Here is a 16605-nt window from a genome sequence, read left to right as displayed (position 1 = left end):
GTTCTTTTTAGCAGTTCTTTTATGCTGGTGGCTCCCTGCTGTTTCATCTATACTCATAGAGCCTCCATGATCTAAATGCAAATATGTGACTTTTGCTGTGCATGCCAGAATACATGTTTGAAGTAATGTTTAATGAGTTTGTAAGTCTGTTTCTATATGATGTTCAAGGCTCATGTGGAATATAGGTGGCGTGCATTGTTTTCTTCAAAGAGCAAATGCTGCTTCAGCTTTCCATGTATAGTTCAGTGACATTAACGGAGGATAAATCCAGAAAACAATCCACTTTTAAAGCAATGATGCAGCCTGCAGCAGCCTGTCATAGCACATTTAACTAGTAATTTAAAGTACATTGTATGTATTGTTATGGTGAGGAAGAGCGAACTGCAACAGATGGATGCTGAGAGCGTAAGGAGTCACAGCAGTTCATTTAGCAATAAAAACTCCAAATGTATAACAAAATGTCTATTCTACGATGTTCAGTAGCATTTATAAGATACTAAATCTGACCATTTCACAGCAGTTTTTTCATAAATGCACCATATGATATGATGCCAAGCAGTTGTCTTAGCTGCCTGTATGAAGCCTGTGGTGTGTCAGTCGTGCTCATGTCTGCTAACTACATCTGTCTGTCAGTAGCTGCTGGTGTGTGATCCTAACTTTACTGTTGCAGCAGTAAACCTCTGTGCCAGCCAGCCACACTTATCTGTCAATAGTAAGCCAGAGCATGAGCCACACTTAGCCAACACTTGTCTCTGGTCTCACCCGGTAATCCGACATGCTAGTGTCTCTTTTCTCCGCATTAGGATGTGTGTGTGCGTTTCTGTCCGTCTCCTTATCTAACCATGAAAATCCACGCCTGTACAGATTCATGTCGGCGGACATGTGTTTCTGTGAAAAGGCGGTGTTCTCGCCACCAGTTTCCACAGCTGTGCTCTCTTCTCTGCGCATACACACACACTCTCTGGATGCTCAGCATACACAGATGGCCTTTAACCTAAACTATCGCCTGTTTATTTTGTCCTCTTATCTCCCTTTTCTCCTTGGATCTGTCAAATGATTCAGTGTTATCTTCAAAATGACTTTCTTTAGCCTGTTTCACACTGTTGTTTGTAACCTTCCCTCCCAGAGCTCAGCATCGCATTAGCCAGTCACTCTAGCAACATGCTTTATTCATTAGGAAAGTCAAAGCCCAAGAACTTTCACATTGTTCCGGCTAATGGAAGAAACTGATTAATTGAAGTCATGAGGAAGTATATACAACATCAATAAAGCTGCTTAATCAACCCCAAATCAATGACATTGTATCACATTGAGCATTGAACTGTTATTAACCTGTTTGCTGTGAGGCGTGATAACATTGACTAACATCATTTGACAGCTTTGAAAGCTGAAAAACAAAGCCTCCAGTATCTTTCAGTCAATATGATCTAATGTTAAACAATCATGTGTTGCACATCCTCAGATTTCTCCAGAAGCATTTGGCTCTGTATATAATACTTACTTTATTTGAGAATCATCCGGGTAACATGAAGTGTGACTGACTGGATCTATGGCTGCAGGCTCTTTGTATTATTTTTTTCTTTCTTTGATGGCTGCTTCCTGTGTGAAAGCGTGATCTCTGTAGGACCAAAGGAGATGGCGCTCTGTGGCCAGCATCATTTTGGAGAGCAGCAGCCCAGGCATGGGGATCACCGCCTGCCAGCTAAGGGTTAAATATTTCTCCACCACCACCCCCTTGTTTTTCACAAGTGGTAGCACTGATGTCTCTCTGGTCCCATGGCCATTTACTTTCCGTGCTTGTTGAGTGAAAAAAAGGGGGTTGGGTGGGAGGGGGGTCACATAAAGAAAGGATACAGAGCAAGAAGAGAGGGAGAGGAAATGTTTCTTTGCATTATACTCCATATGTGATCTTCATGGAGGAGTGTGTCAATGAATTCCTTGTCTGCACCTAAGGGGAAGTATTCCTCGGCTGGAATTTGAGGGATGAAGCCGGAGGTTCTCTGTTTTGACCCCTGTGCTTTGCCCCCCCTCCGCTGCCCTCCCCTGGCCCCCCTCCCACCAGATTCCAGGGCCTGGGGCAGAGACTGGTAGTGCTTAGTCCATCAGCCGCTGAAACATGATACCAAGAGAGCCCTCTAAGCTCCTCTTTTATAGTACCGAGTCAGGTCAGGCTGTTTACATCCTTTATTTATTGTTCTCCTGCTCCTACCTCTCTAGGAACTGCAAATATGAAAAATCAAATCATGTCATTATAAAGTGGAAAGCATCCCTCCAACAACAAAAAGTAGTTGCATATCATTTTGCGTCGAGTGATGAAAAAGAGCGCAGTTATCACAGTGACAAAGTTTCTGCCATCGGTTACAGCACGTACAAGGCAATGCATGTGTGCCTGTGTGTATAGTACAAGAGTACACATGCTCACATGGTGCATTCGATCTATAGCCTGTGAATTCCCTTGTGACTGTAGCCTGGAGGTAGCCCAGTCAAGGCTTTTTATTTGTGAGCTGTAAGGCCTCGTGAGCAGCTACCAATGATTTGACATGTTGAGCATTCTTCCTGTTAGTTAAGGTGCGAGGGATGATATGAAAATGATATTTAATCCCTCATGACCCTGGAAAGTAATAAGCATGTATGGGAAATGAATGAATGAATTGATGAATACAGCTTTAGTGTTGCCGTTAAAAGTCAGAATCTCAACCTGTAATCTTAACTCAGAGTTCACCTGTTAGCTTTTTCTGGAGCTTCAGTGGAGGTTAGTCATTACAACTGAGCAAACTCCATCTGCTGAGGACTGTACTATAAGCTGAAATAGCTACTGAGTTATCATTTGTGTGTATCTCTCCTCAGGTGTGATGTGCGAAGCAGAGCTCTCCTTCACACTGGAGCCCACTGACATCATCGCTGTACAGGAGCAGCCCCTCATGCTCCACTGCCAAGTGGACGGCATCCCCCCAATTACGACACAGTGGAGGCACAACGGCCTGCTGTTAACTCAGGATAAGCATCACACCACCTTCATCAACGGCTCGCTCCTGATCGCTCACTTCCAGAAGACCAAATCCGACGGCTCGTCTGATGAGGGCGACTACGAGTGCGTGGCCGAGAATTCTTTTGGGCTGGTGGTGAGCCGCAAGGCCCGTATTCAGGCAGCCAGTAAGTCTCTTCTCCTGTCCTATAGTGATGCACTTGTGTGGGCTGTATGTGGTTACAGGGGCCTTAAAAGTTGCCTGGATTCACTCCAAACCCAATTAAAAGAATAGTTTGACATTTTTGGGAAATGATTTGCTTTGTTGCCAAGGGTTACAGACGAGAAGATCAATTCCACTCTTATGAATGAATGAATGAATGAATGAATGAATTTGTTTTATTTCAAAAATAAAAAAAAAATAAAAATAAAAACTTAAAGAATAAAACTTAAAGACAGAAAACAGAATACAAACAAAAAAGAACAGTGTCCGAAAAGGAGCAGGTAGAAGTAAAACTTATATGACCCCTACCCCTTTCTTACTTATCTATTAATAACAGCTTCATAAATCAATTTACAACTAAATATAAACATACAAACAACTATCCCCAATTTATTTACAACCCAAATTAAATATATACACATTCATCAAATTATTTACAACCCTAATATCCACCCAGTGTTTTTTTTTTTTTTTTTTTTAAAAATACTAATAAAAAATAATAATTTAACAAACAAACAAAATCATCCCTTAACGCAACCCCTCCTCAACCATATAACTCCCTAAGATTTCTTTTTTGTAACATTTTTTAAATTGATTTATATTTGTGCTTTGCTTTAACCCATCACCCAACCCATTCCACAGATCCCCCCCACCAACTGTCTGTTCAATATTCACCAAGTTAGCTTAGCTTAGCATAAAGAACAGAAAGCTAGCCTGTCCAAAGGTAACAAAATCCACCCAGATTCTCCACTGGTTGCCTGGCAACCTCACAGTGACATCAAGTTCAGGAAGTAACTGTGCCAGTCCAGAAAATAGTCCCAACACATTCCCCCCCATAACACCACAACATACTGTTTTCACACTCTGGTTTTTGTTCTGATAAAACAAATTAGATATCACATGTTAATTAGTGAGCTTTAAAGATGCTGGCAGGCAGACCGTTGGCTCTTATTTCATATTTAATGTGCACACATGAGAGTGTTATTGATCCTCTTATCTAACTCTCCTTTAAGAGATATCTTAATTGGGTTTTAATTTCATTCCACTTTTTGAATCTGTGTCTTAATTTCGGTTATCTTTAAAGTCTTATTTTATCATCGTATATAGTAGTTTGTCTGGGCCTTGAGTCTCAAGTGTCAAGGAATCATTATTGATCAATGCAGACATACAGAAACTGCAGCCACAGCCACTTATTTAAGTTTGATTAAGTTGTGATCTGTGTTCCCTACTAACGTAAACACTGTAATTGAAATATCGCCTTAAGTTATCACATGTCAGTCCAGTCCGACTCATGAGGGTATTGCTGTGCTGTAAATGTGCCGAATCTCCCCGGCTGTGGAGTCCTCTGAATATTTTAATATGATTCTTTGAGTGTAATGAACTTTCTGATGCTCATCTACAGTGTTGCTTAGAAATTAAAGCTTTGGAGTTGAGCATTAACAAGCGCTCATGCTGAGAGTCTCCAAGCTGCTTTGTGAGAGTGCAATAAACTCGAAGCAACCCAGCAGCCCACTCAGTGGTGGAGGCATCAAGATAAATCTTCTCTGGCTTGACCACCAGATCTATTATTTGAAGTCTGTCTTGTTCAACATTAAGTTCTCAGCGTTGTTGCCATGGTTCATTTACAACATTTTCATCATATCAGAGTGGATCTGACTCTCTATACTCCCCTCTCCTCTTTTCTCTCACTCACATACACTGCGTGTCTCAACTTACTTTAAATCAAAGGCATCAAGGATGTGCGCATTCCTCTGTGGACATGCTGGGATGCTGCAGCAGCAGCTTTAGTGGTACTGTACTGTCGCACACTGCGCTGAGTTAAGACTTTTTGAAGCCTCTGTTACATATACTCTGTAAAACAGAGATGGACAAAGGCTCGCAGAAGCCTGTTGATTCCCGGGCTGTGTGTAGACAGCACACTGCTGTGCTGTTGTGGCCGATACAGCTTTTCTACTCAGCGGGATTGGGAGGTTAGCATGGATGTCTCACTGACCGAAGGGAAAAGTCACTTCGGCTCAGTGGCTGGCGCTGTCAAACACATGCAACCTTTTAAGGCCTCCCCAAAGGGTCTTTCTTCTCAAAGGTCAGATTGTAGGCGCTATTTTATCACCGTTTTTAAAAGGAAATCTGCATCAGGAAAAAGTCTTTGATATGGTCCCCCTATTTTTTATTTCACTTTTTTTTTTTTTTTTGGTAAGAAAGCATTGGAAAAATAGAGACACAGATTTTTGAATGCAGAGTTTATCACCTATACAGGGTGCAGAGAAAATAATAGAGATAACAACTGCCCTGATGATTTGTTCTGCAGTGACATACAGTGGATTATTTATGGCTTCAATATGTGGCAGCATTCACGTTATTTATTTTACGTTTTGGTGAGAATCTGTTTGAGTGCCAGATAGATCAACTTGTGCTCCAAGGTGCAATTTTAAGTTGGTGTACACTCTGAAATGGATTAAAGTTTGATGCATATTTCAGTGAGAACAGTGCTAGCCAGATTTTGAGTACGTCCTGCTCTGGATTTCGAATATTAATTTGGTGAATGCATTGATTAAAGTGAAAATGTGTTCAGTACAGAGTTGTGATGCGGTGCAACCACAAACCATGCAACACTGTCCCTCATTAGTCCGTTGTCATAAAATAATCACAGTCTATTTTAAGATGTTACGGTATTGTTAACTCATGCTTCACAAATTAATCCTTGGATGTAGTATTCAGAAAATTCACAAGATAAGATTGAACTTCATTAATCCTGAAGGAAATTCTTGTGCCAGAGATTGCTGTAGAATAGAAACATCTTTTTTAATTCATGGGTTTAATACTGTATGAGCACGAAAAGTAAAGGATTATGCAAGCGTAGAGCAATCCTCCACTGCTTGTGTGTATCTGAGAAGCTGTGATGTGAATACAGATTCCAGTGAATGAACCTGACCTGGAGCACACCTCAGACTCGGTGGCTGAAGTTCAAAATCATTCACGGTGGAAATAATCTGTTGTGGCTGGGCTTTGCTCTCCTGCAGGTCCTTTCCAGCGTTTCCGCTCGTCTTGTATTGATTAGTAGGGGACTGAAGGATTACTGAAGCTCCCATTCTGACCCTTGAACCCTGAACTTTTGGGTCGTATTGAGCAGTCTTTGAAGGCGAGGCGTTGAATGAGTAGAGGCTCTGCTATAATGATAGTCTGTCCCCTGTTAATGGAGTCTCACTTCTATCGAGGCAGCAAGAAGCCATCACTGTGGAAATAATCCTCCTGAGACCCTTCAAAGGGGAGATAAGAACTTGTGGTTGTAAATGTCCCCATGTTACCCGTCATTACCCACTAATACCCTCTCTGTTTTGGAAGATTTTCCATAAAACAGTAATGTTGGTATTTCACTGTGGGCTTGACCATGTTTGAGTTTACATTGTTTTGCAGTGCATTAGGAAAGTGCCCTCTTCAATGCACCATTAGTTGTGGTAGTTGACTTCCAGCGTTCTTGTGCTTTCCCTGTTGTGTCACATAAAGCAAAATCACATAATTCCAGCGTTTATAAGCAGGCATAACGGCTTCCCCACCTGCAGTGTTTCTGCGAGGCTATCCTGGAAAGGCTATATATATATGATTTTTGCACTGTACATTCATAAAAATGGTAATCGTCCGTCATTGCCCAGCGTCTTCACTCCTCAGTCTCCAGGTTCCTGCAGGCGCTGGTTCAGTTCAGAAGTGCTCCCCTGCTGATCATGCCTCAATTTGTCAGACTATTATGTTTTAGGTCTTTAATATAAGGTCTTAAAGGAGCTTAATCTTTGAGGTGAAGTGTGTTCTACAGGGATTTGGACAATCACAAGTCTATTTCATATCCTCTCCTGGCCCATCAGATTTCTTTACTGGACATAAATAATTTAGGATAAACTGCTTTCATTTTGTTTATGAAGAGAAATGGCCCCAAAACAAGTAAGCGCTCTCCCTACAAAGATCACTAGCTAGTGTTTGTTTCTTTTTCTGTTCCAAGTGTTTGTTAATGTGGATGCTCTCTTTGTGTTTTTTGAGGTAATTTGCTGTGTTATAGTCCCTCTCACAACAGAGCTCTGACTTGTACCACTGTGATGCAATGGGTGGTGTGATTACTGAAGCCTCTTTATAGCCCTCTCAGTGGATAAAGCTTCCATCTTACCCTCCAAACTACCTCCCTCCATAAATTTCACTTTTTATTTGCTTGACAAGCATTTGTGTGAGCTCACTGTCGGGGGCTGGTATAGTACGGACGCCCCGTTGCCCCTCTAAATCGGCGGTCGGTCCAGGAAACCCCTTTTTCCTCCTAAATGTTATCTCTTTGATGGTGGGTTTCTCTCTCCGTCTCTCTCCCTCTCTTTCCTCAGTTTCTCTAGGACCTCCTCATTAGCTTACGTTCAGGAAGCTTTTCATCATTTGGATGAATGACAAGCCTGGTACAGTGGGCCCGGCCATGGCTCCCGCCCCTCCCCCCACAGCACACCCGCGTCACCAGGCAACACACCACAAAAGCCCCCCTGTTACAAAATAGCTTTTAGGATCAATTGAAATGACTTGCTTTTGTCTGTTTGTCTGGAATTAATTGGAAAGAGTTGAAGCTTTGTTAGGAAATAATTTATTTTTTTCCCCCCGGTCCTATTCATATGTGGAGACTGCAATTGACCTCAAGGACTATTTGAAAAAGATTTGCAAACACAATATGAAGTGTGCTGAGAAAAGGCAAAGTCAGTGCAAACATGAGAAGGGCAAAAACACAAATAGTAAAGAAAACACACAATAAATGCAGGTATGATAATAGTACATTATATGTGTTATTTATTTTATTGACTGCTTCAGTATAGAAATGGAGCCTTGGGCTGCTGGATGATAATTTCCACCTTGTTTAATTCTGAAATGGTCATGGTGAATTGAACTGCGGGTATAATGGGAGGCTCCTGAATGAGACTTTAATAAAAAAGAAGAACCCAGGGGGCTGTAAAGGATGAAATAGGAGAAGACACAGGATGCCTGTAAAAGTGTCTCAGTTTATACCCATGCATCCCATTTGTGTGAATTTAACTGCTTTCGGGGGTGTAAATGTAAATAAGTGTGACGTCGACTGGGCAGAGTCTGATCCACACTACATGTGGCAGAAGATGAGAAGTTGCAACATGCTACATGGATGAACTGCCACAAGCAGCTCCTCGACTCAGACACCAGTTAGTGAGAGTGATTTATGGGGAGCTCCTGTTAGTTTATGTGAGAGTGTTTGTACGTGTGCATGTGTTTGGAGGGTCGACGGTGGCTCTCCATCACCCTCCGACCTTCCTGTCCCCACCCCTTTCATGGCCTCCTGCCTGGGTGAATGCTGAAGCGCTATCCCTACATCTCCTTGTAGCTCCCTTTGTCTGCCAGCCAAACCCCGCCCTCAATCCGTCCCCCCCACCCTCGCTCTTCTCTGCTCGTTTGCCACGAAGCAAGTCATCTCTCTGTCATATAGATTAGCCAACTAAATGCCATATACGCTTGTTTTGACATTTAAACCTGAAGCCTCTTAGTGTTTTCTTCTAATCCTTGCAAAATCGAGATTAGTTCATGCGAAGGATCTGCCGCATGTTTGACATCGGGGCACTTTATCCATCCAGATTTTTGAGAAAAAGTCATATGGCTTTGCCATTTAATGCCACAAAACAAATACAGAATAGGCATTGTTACACTCCTCTTGCTGATATCATTCCTCTCATTGATATTCCTGTCTTGAAAACATTACATGGTAGTAGTATTAGTACGTATGGACATGGCCTATGACTGCCCTTTTCCTTCCTTTGGGCAGGTATGTGGGCTGATGTTAAACCAGAGTGTTCCCTCCTGCTGTGTGGTCAGCGCCCCTCCATCTGTCCGCCAGTTTGTCAGAAGGATTGAGGAAGAAAGGGCTTTTTTTTCCCCCCTTTCTATACTGATGAGGCGGGCTGATGGGATGAGAGCTCTGACCTCTGCTGTGTAATTACGCAAGAACTCGGTTTATTACTGTACACCTGCAGACAAAATACTCAGATCTCATTTCCTGATTACGCCTCCTCTATTTATGTCAGTTTAGAAATGGTTACAATAAATAAGAGATTCTATTTCTTGTGTTCAGAAATGGTTCAAAAGGGTCCTTTTCCGATACTTCCCATGGTTATATATGAGCGAAGGCAAGGGTAAACAACTGCCGGTCTCATTGTGTGTCTCCCTATCTCATGCCTATAAAAATGCTGCTTGTCCTCTATGGGTTGTTTTGTTTCTCCTGGAGCTGAATAAACAACAACACTGAACGTCCCTAATGCCAGCCCTGAATATTTGCATTGACAAATGCTTAAGCTGTCCAACTCTCCTGTGGGGAAGGGGCAGAGCAAATCCCTATTATTTCTGAAGATGACACATCATTGACCTTGAAGCAGTGGAAAATCACCAAGGGATGCCATACTGCCCACAGTATGCTTTATTGCCTTTGTTTACTGTTTACTGTGGGGAACAATTAAATGCATCAACATTTTATTCAGATTTCCGAACCAATTCTCACATTTTTAGTCACTTCTCTAATTAATTACTAATCAAATATTTATTGAATACATTAACTACTGTTTGTGTTTTGTTACAGTGCTGATTATGCTGCATGGTTGGAAACATAAAGGGCACGCACCTGAACCTGCTTTGCAGATTTCCATTCATTTCATGCTCCTCTGTCTCCAGATGTCAGGAATGAACAACTAATACAACAAAATAAAGAGCACAATGGTTGCCAGTGTGCTTAAATCTTGAGCTGAGCTGACAAGACTTCAGCCATGCACAGAGCACAGACATGCATGGAGAGCTATAACAATCGTCTGTTGGAGGAGGGCTGCCTCATAACGCGAGCGATGAGATGCTATGCACTAAAAATACCCGCCTGTGTAAACAACATCACTTGGCAAATCAAGACACTAAACAGGGTAAGGGGTACTGAAGAGTGGTGAAACAGCTGGGTGGTGGAAATATTGAACTGTTCAAAATAGCATTTTGCTTATTCCTCCAGGCGCACACTGTCTTCGTGTTTGACATGGCTTTAATCCTGCTTATGTCTTTCTTAGAGTGATACAATAGCAAATGGAGTCATGTTATGTGTATGTTTATGTAGCGCCTTAAAAAACAAACAAGATTTGTGGCTATGTGCTTTCTACACTAGAGGGAAACATAGGTACACAATACACATATGTACATTTTATATATATATATATTGCATGTGTAGTATATGCATGTGTAGGATTTAGTGTCTTGTGTAGGATTTGGTATATACAGTGGTGGAAAAAAGTTTTCGGACGCCCCAAGCATTTAAAAGACACAATTTTTGTTGCCAAGCTTCGTGTCTACATAAAGCCAGCACATTTGAAAGTTCTTCAGACACAAAAATGGCTAAAACAAGGAACCTAACGCAGGAAACACGCCTGAAGATAAAGATTCTCAGCCAGGAGGGGTACAGCTGCCGCCAGATAGCCAGGAAGTGCAGATGCAGTCCTTCAGCAGTTGGATACACTCTGCAGAAATACAGACGAACCAACAGCTTGGAAGACAAACCAAGATCTGGGCGTCCAAGGGTTTCTTCAGCAAGAAATGACCGCATCCTGATCCGCACGTGCAGGCAAAACCACCTAATGACATCACAGGAGCTTCAGCAGCAGTGGTCAAACCAAACTGGTGTCCAGTGTTCCACCCGCACTGTACGTGGCCGACTTTTAGATCATGGCTTATGGTCCTACAAGGCTATCAAGAAGCCCCTGATCAATGAGAGACAGAGGTTAGCCCGGCATCGTTGGGCCCAGGCACACAAGAACTGGACAGCCAGGAATTGGAAGAAGATTTTGTGGTCAGATGAGTCCAGTTTCCAGCTTTATCTTCTAATGTAATAACCCTCTAATGTGAGGGTACGCAGAAGGCCAGGCGAAGCATTATCTCCAGCATGTACAGTACCTACTGTCAAGCATGGTGGAGGCAGTATCATGGTTTGGGGATGCATGAGTGCTGCTGGTGTTGGTCATCTCACTGTCTGTGATGGCACATTGAACTCTACCAAGTATTGTACCATTCTAAACCCACATGCTCCTTCTGCGTGCACTGTTCCGTCGAGGTAAAAACTGGATGTTTCAACAAGATAATGCCCCTTGCCACACATCCAAGGCCAGCAGAACTTGGCTGCAGGAGCACAGTATCCAGGTCTTAGAGTGGCCAGCTCAATCCCGGACATGAGCCCCATTGAAAATCTGTGGTGGATTATCAAAGGTCTGTTTCAAAGCATAAACCAAAGAATTTAGAAGAATTAAAAGCAGTAATTCAAGAAGAATGGGACAAGATTACCCCTCAACAGTGTGAAAGGCTCGGGGGGAACATGCCAGCCAGGATTAGAGCTCTACTACGTGCCAATGGCAGGACTACTAAGTATTAATTTGATGATGTGATGGTTTATTTATTTTTTGTTCAGTTTTGAACACATTCTCTGTTATTTGTTGACTTTGATACCGACAATGTTGAGAACTGACATATTGAAACTGTCAAGAATTTAGTTTTGTCAGTTTTTCTTGTAAACAATAAACAAAAAAATATAATTTGTATTTGTTTGTATCTGTCTAATGCAGCCACACCTTTTGAAACACAAAAAAGATTTTTCCACAAATATTTCATGATAATATTTGAGATTGTGTAAAATTTTAAGGGTGTCTGAAAACTTTTTTCCACCACTATATATATATATATGTATATATATATATATATATATATATATATATATATATATATATACCAAATCCTACACATGCACATAAATAGAAAACGCATACAAGTCGGAATAGGTCTGAGTGAAATGCAGACTGACGATGAGATTTTGATAAATAATCATTCATAATGTGGATATAATCACTAATAGGGTAAAGGCAAATAATAGAACAGCTAGAACAATCTGAGAAGTTTAGAAAATAATATCACTTGCAACCTTTAAAACCAGGAAAAACAACACATATACAACAATATATGTCTCTCTGTTTCTATTCTATTCTGTTACAAATGAACTACAAATTAATTTTAGTTATATTAAACCCACAGAATCACAAAGAAGAAAAAGATGTAAGTAAAGATTATATCATGTCAAGCAACTTATCATCTCTCTTGCTCCTGATATCAGACAGTTGTCACGTCGTTACACTCTGTTTCCATCTTCAGTCTGACATTACATCCACTCTAACCAATCTTGTGTGAGGGAGGGGGATTCCATTTTCCCTAACCAGTCACTAGAGATCAACATAACCCCCCTAAATCTGACATCATTTTAAGTCTACACTGATGTGTAGCCATGTCAACATACTTGATTTGCTGAGGTTTTTTGATCGGAGCGAAGATAAGTGGATTCAGAACAGCCTCAATAGCAGCGTCTATCTTGTCTAAAGAGCTCGGCATTCTTGTTACCATGACTCATGGGTTACAGTGCACCACTTAACAGTGCTTGACAACAGTTTAACAGTGATATAAGTCCTGCCCGTGGTGCTAATTGGATTGTTTTTTATTTTAACAGAGCAGTGTGTAGGATTTAGTGGCATCTAGTGGTGAGGACTGCAGATTGCAACCAGCTGAAATTTCTTCCATGTGCCAAGGGTTAGCTCCTCGATTCCTTCAGTGTTCGTTGTTTAGGAGATTTTTACTGGGAACCAAATTATACGCAGAGGTCTCGTCCTCTCAAAACAAACTTATTAGTTGATTTAAACCAATAAAAACACAAAATAAAGCAGTTTCACGTTTAAAATCAGTGTTTTCAGGACACTGTATGGAGGGGCAGCTAACTACGGTGGCAGACACAAAAACATGAATGGCACTATCTTGAGCCAGTGTTAAAGTTGTCTGTTCTGGGCTACTGTCGAAACGTGGCAGTGCAACATGGTGGACTCCATGGACAAGGACCCACTCCCTTATGTAGATAAAAATGGCTTATTCTAAAGTAACAAAAATACAAGTGATTGTACACTAAAGAAAACATACTTGTTATATTATATTCCATATTTTCCAATATATCCCCCTAAATCCTACACACTGGACCTTTAATAGAGAAATTGCTGCCTCATATCATGATGCCACCACCAGTCAACTCGGTGGAGTGGGCGGATTTGAAGGTCTGGACTCAGGCAATCATTTCTAACATGTTTAAGAGAAAAAAGACAGACGTGAAATTAGAGTCCAGAGTAACCAATAGTGCTTTAATCATCAGCTTCCTAGACTGCAGTAACTGTTTGATCGGTTTAATTCATTCTTAAATATTCGTCCTTTCGGATATCTAGCTGACATATTTAGCTCTTACCCAGAGCAACTTGAAGTGCATAAGCAATGTTTGACCTTGTCTTTACAGGGTGCTTCCTCCAGCAGCTGCTCTCATCAGCTGTGTACACTGAAGCTGATCATCCAGATAATGCCCATTCAGAAGATGTCTTTTTAATTTTGTTGTCCTTAAAGCAGCGTTAACTTTGAAAAACATTCTAACAATGACACGTGTTTTTTAGACAGTGTGATAAATTCAAAGTAAACAGTACAGCAAGCCTTTACCTGTTCACTGGCTTCAGCTAAGATCAGGTCTTAGTTGAAATTCAAGTTCAAGGTTGGGTTGGGGGGGGGGGTTTGGTGTGTCTGTGTGTCTGTCAGTGGGCGTGGGCTTGGGTGCTGCGCGACACAGACTTCATCTGTGTTGGTCTCCGGATGTTTCTGGACCACCCGAGCTATTCTCAAACAAACAAATGAAAAGGGGGCCTAAAATTCCTTCTGCCTGCTTTTAAGGCTCATGGGAGGAATTCCTTCATAATAGAGGTGAAAGGTGACAGAGAGCAGAGGCCAGGGCCAGAGGTTGGATGGGTCGGGCCAGTGTTCAAATGCTGGAGTCTGGCTTTCCAATCTATACACAGCAATGATGCACTGAGTTGTTTTGATTTGGACAAATCCTGTATGATCCCCTCACTGAGAGTTTTGTCTGTAACAAGCATGTGTCTGTGATGAATCCTGTGTTTTCATGCCAGCATGTGTGTCTTTTCATCATTCCTTGGTCACCTGGTCCCCCGGAAAAGTATGTTTGAATTCCAGTCCCGTCCAGAGTGAAAACAAAAGTCGCAATTTGTTCTTCTTTAAGATCCTATTTTAGATTTTGTACCGTGATTTAGTGTTGAGATCAAAATGAGGATGAAGTGAAGGTTAAGGTTAGTCAGCATGGAATCGATTTCTCCTAAGGAGGGAGGCACAGGGATATGGGGGTGTGTATGGAGTGTGTATGTTGGTGTTCCTATGATTCCAGGCTTCACTAGGGGCTTGGCTAGCTCTCGCTACTGCCCCGTCACCGCGCTTCACTACACTTAACAGAGCCTTTATGGCCAGATTGGGCAGTTAAAAGCCTTTACAGGGTCTGCACCATCCACCAATAAAAACACCAAAACTCCCTCTTCCTGTCTTCTCCTTTGGCAGACATTTTGTTTAGCATGTGTGGAAATTTGTAGTAAGGACGTGGACAGATAGGAGGTAGTGGTAGAGATAGCAGTAAACATAATGGTGTTATAATGTTATCTTTGCCTCAGTCATTCACACACACACATACACACACATATACACAGGGGCCCAAAGTCCAGTTTTCCATTTAGTTTAAGCAGGGATCAGGAAATCTCTCAGTGGTGGCCAATAAGCAGAAGAGTCGGAGACAAAGGCCAGTCAGTGATGGGCAGGCAGCAACTCTCCTTTGGGCCTCAGCAACCTCTCCCCTCTCTAGCCTGTGTGTGTTTGTGTGTGTTGGGGTACCTCTCGGAGCGGAGCAGCACCTATTGTTAGTGGTGAAATGCAGGGCAGTGGAGTGGCTGGGAACAGGCAGAGGCTGTGGAGATGTGCAGCCTCTGGTGGCTCCGCTTTGTGACGGTGGCCTGAGCGTTTGTTCTCCTGACCGACTCAGCTAGCTGCGGCTGAGGCCCCCTTTTGTCACCGCTGACTCTGGGTGGGTGTGTTTCCCCTTGCGCCCTCCCTCCTCCTTCTTCTCCCTCTGTTTCAGCATTGACTCAGAGGGGTCAGAGGTCATGAGGGGCTGGACGATGGGGAGGGGGGTTTATCTGGGAAACGGTGACCTTTTTGTGTGCACTAGGGCAGAATACCCCTCCCCTTTTTTAAAAAAAAATAAAAAAAATTCTCCTCCCATTACGTTTCCCCTCCTCCAACGCTCAGTCTCCTGCTCATTCCCCAGTGGGGACCCATCCCCCTGTCTGCTGGCCCCGGGGCAGTGGCAGTGACCTTGGCTTTGGCAGTGAAATAAGGTGGCCCGAACCTGCCACAGCATCACATCTCTAACCCTGCCCTTTCCCCAAACAAGCAACGCAGCAGCCTGGAAGAACAAGAGCAAAATAAGCACATTTTCACTCACTCAGAAAGGACATTTATTTGTCTCTGTCATGTGTTTCTGCTCTTCCATGAAGGCTGAACAGTTAGTCGCTGTGCATAAAAGCCTGTACTGTATAACAATATAGTGCTTTGCCTCTATTACTGCAGTTATTTTCAGACGTCTTTCATACAATACATCACTACATGACTGATTGATGTTGGACTTGGCTTGAGGAAATGTGTGGCATTATTTCAATTGTTTCCTCACACAATTATAATGATTGGGTTTTGCATTAACACTATTATTTGACCAACGTCATGCTGGAAGACTTATTTTTCACTTTCAATGGAGGCTAACTGTTATTTGTGTACAGGGGAATAATGAGGGAGGGCGAGCGCGATACTGGGAGAGATTGTGGGAGTAAATGATTGAATGGGTTCAGGGTACTTTTGTGTGTGCGTGCATTATAATCATATTTACAATTAAACTCTAAAAATAAGGGATTTACTGTGAAGAAAATGATCTCATTGGATCGACGCTGAAAGTAAAAAAACAAAACAATCTTTACTCTAGTTTCTCCACAGTTGTCACAAAGGGACAGAACACCTGAAGTGTTTGGGGTTAAAAGCCTGTCAGGCTCCAGTGTGTGTGGAGTCGGTCACCGGGGATGAAATGAATTCCACAGGAACCAATTAGAAGAGGTTGCTGCTGGCATAGGATGAAAGATTTCTAGGATGGCCGATTTCCTCCTGACAACCTGTTTGCAATGCCTCTAGTTTGTTAGCATGTTCCACTTTTGGGAATCGAATGGCCATGAGGCTAATTTTCCTGTTTCTTACTACAAATTATCATAGCATTCAGTGTAAATTTCTGATATTTGTGGCTTAAGAATGATGTAATTTAGAGTGCTTTCTAATCAACATATTACGGACGGATATCAGAGCAACTAGTACCTACTAATTATGAAGAAAACCTGCAACGACATAAGCCCATTTGTGCCCACAGCTGATATGTTTTTTTTGATATACTCCTGGGTGGCCTAAGCTCAAATCT

General features: G+C 42.2%; 1 protein-coding gene across 2 annotated transcripts in view; it reads left to right on the top strand.

The window, feature by feature from the left end:
* Positions 1-16605, top strand: part of igdcc3 (immunoglobulin superfamily, DCC subclass, member 3) — an 85964-nt gene that overhangs the window by 2128 nt on the left and 67231 nt on the right. For both annotated transcript variants that reach the window (XM_049595653.1, XM_049595662.1), the window contains exon 2: positions 2848-3153. In XM_049595653.1, the coding sequence (XP_049451610.1) occupies positions 2848-3153 (306 nt within the window). The remainder of the gene's footprint in view (positions 1-2847; positions 3154-16605) is intronic.

Source organism: Epinephelus fuscoguttatus, linkage group LG2 (genome assembly GCF_011397635.1).
Source record: "Epinephelus fuscoguttatus linkage group LG2, E.fuscoguttatus.final_Chr_v1".
NCBI classification, from domain to species: domain Eukaryota; kingdom Metazoa; phylum Chordata; class Actinopteri; order Perciformes; family Serranidae; genus Epinephelus; species Epinephelus fuscoguttatus.
Note: the sequence above shows the minus strand (reverse complement) of the source record. Positions and strands in the feature narration are given on the sequence as shown.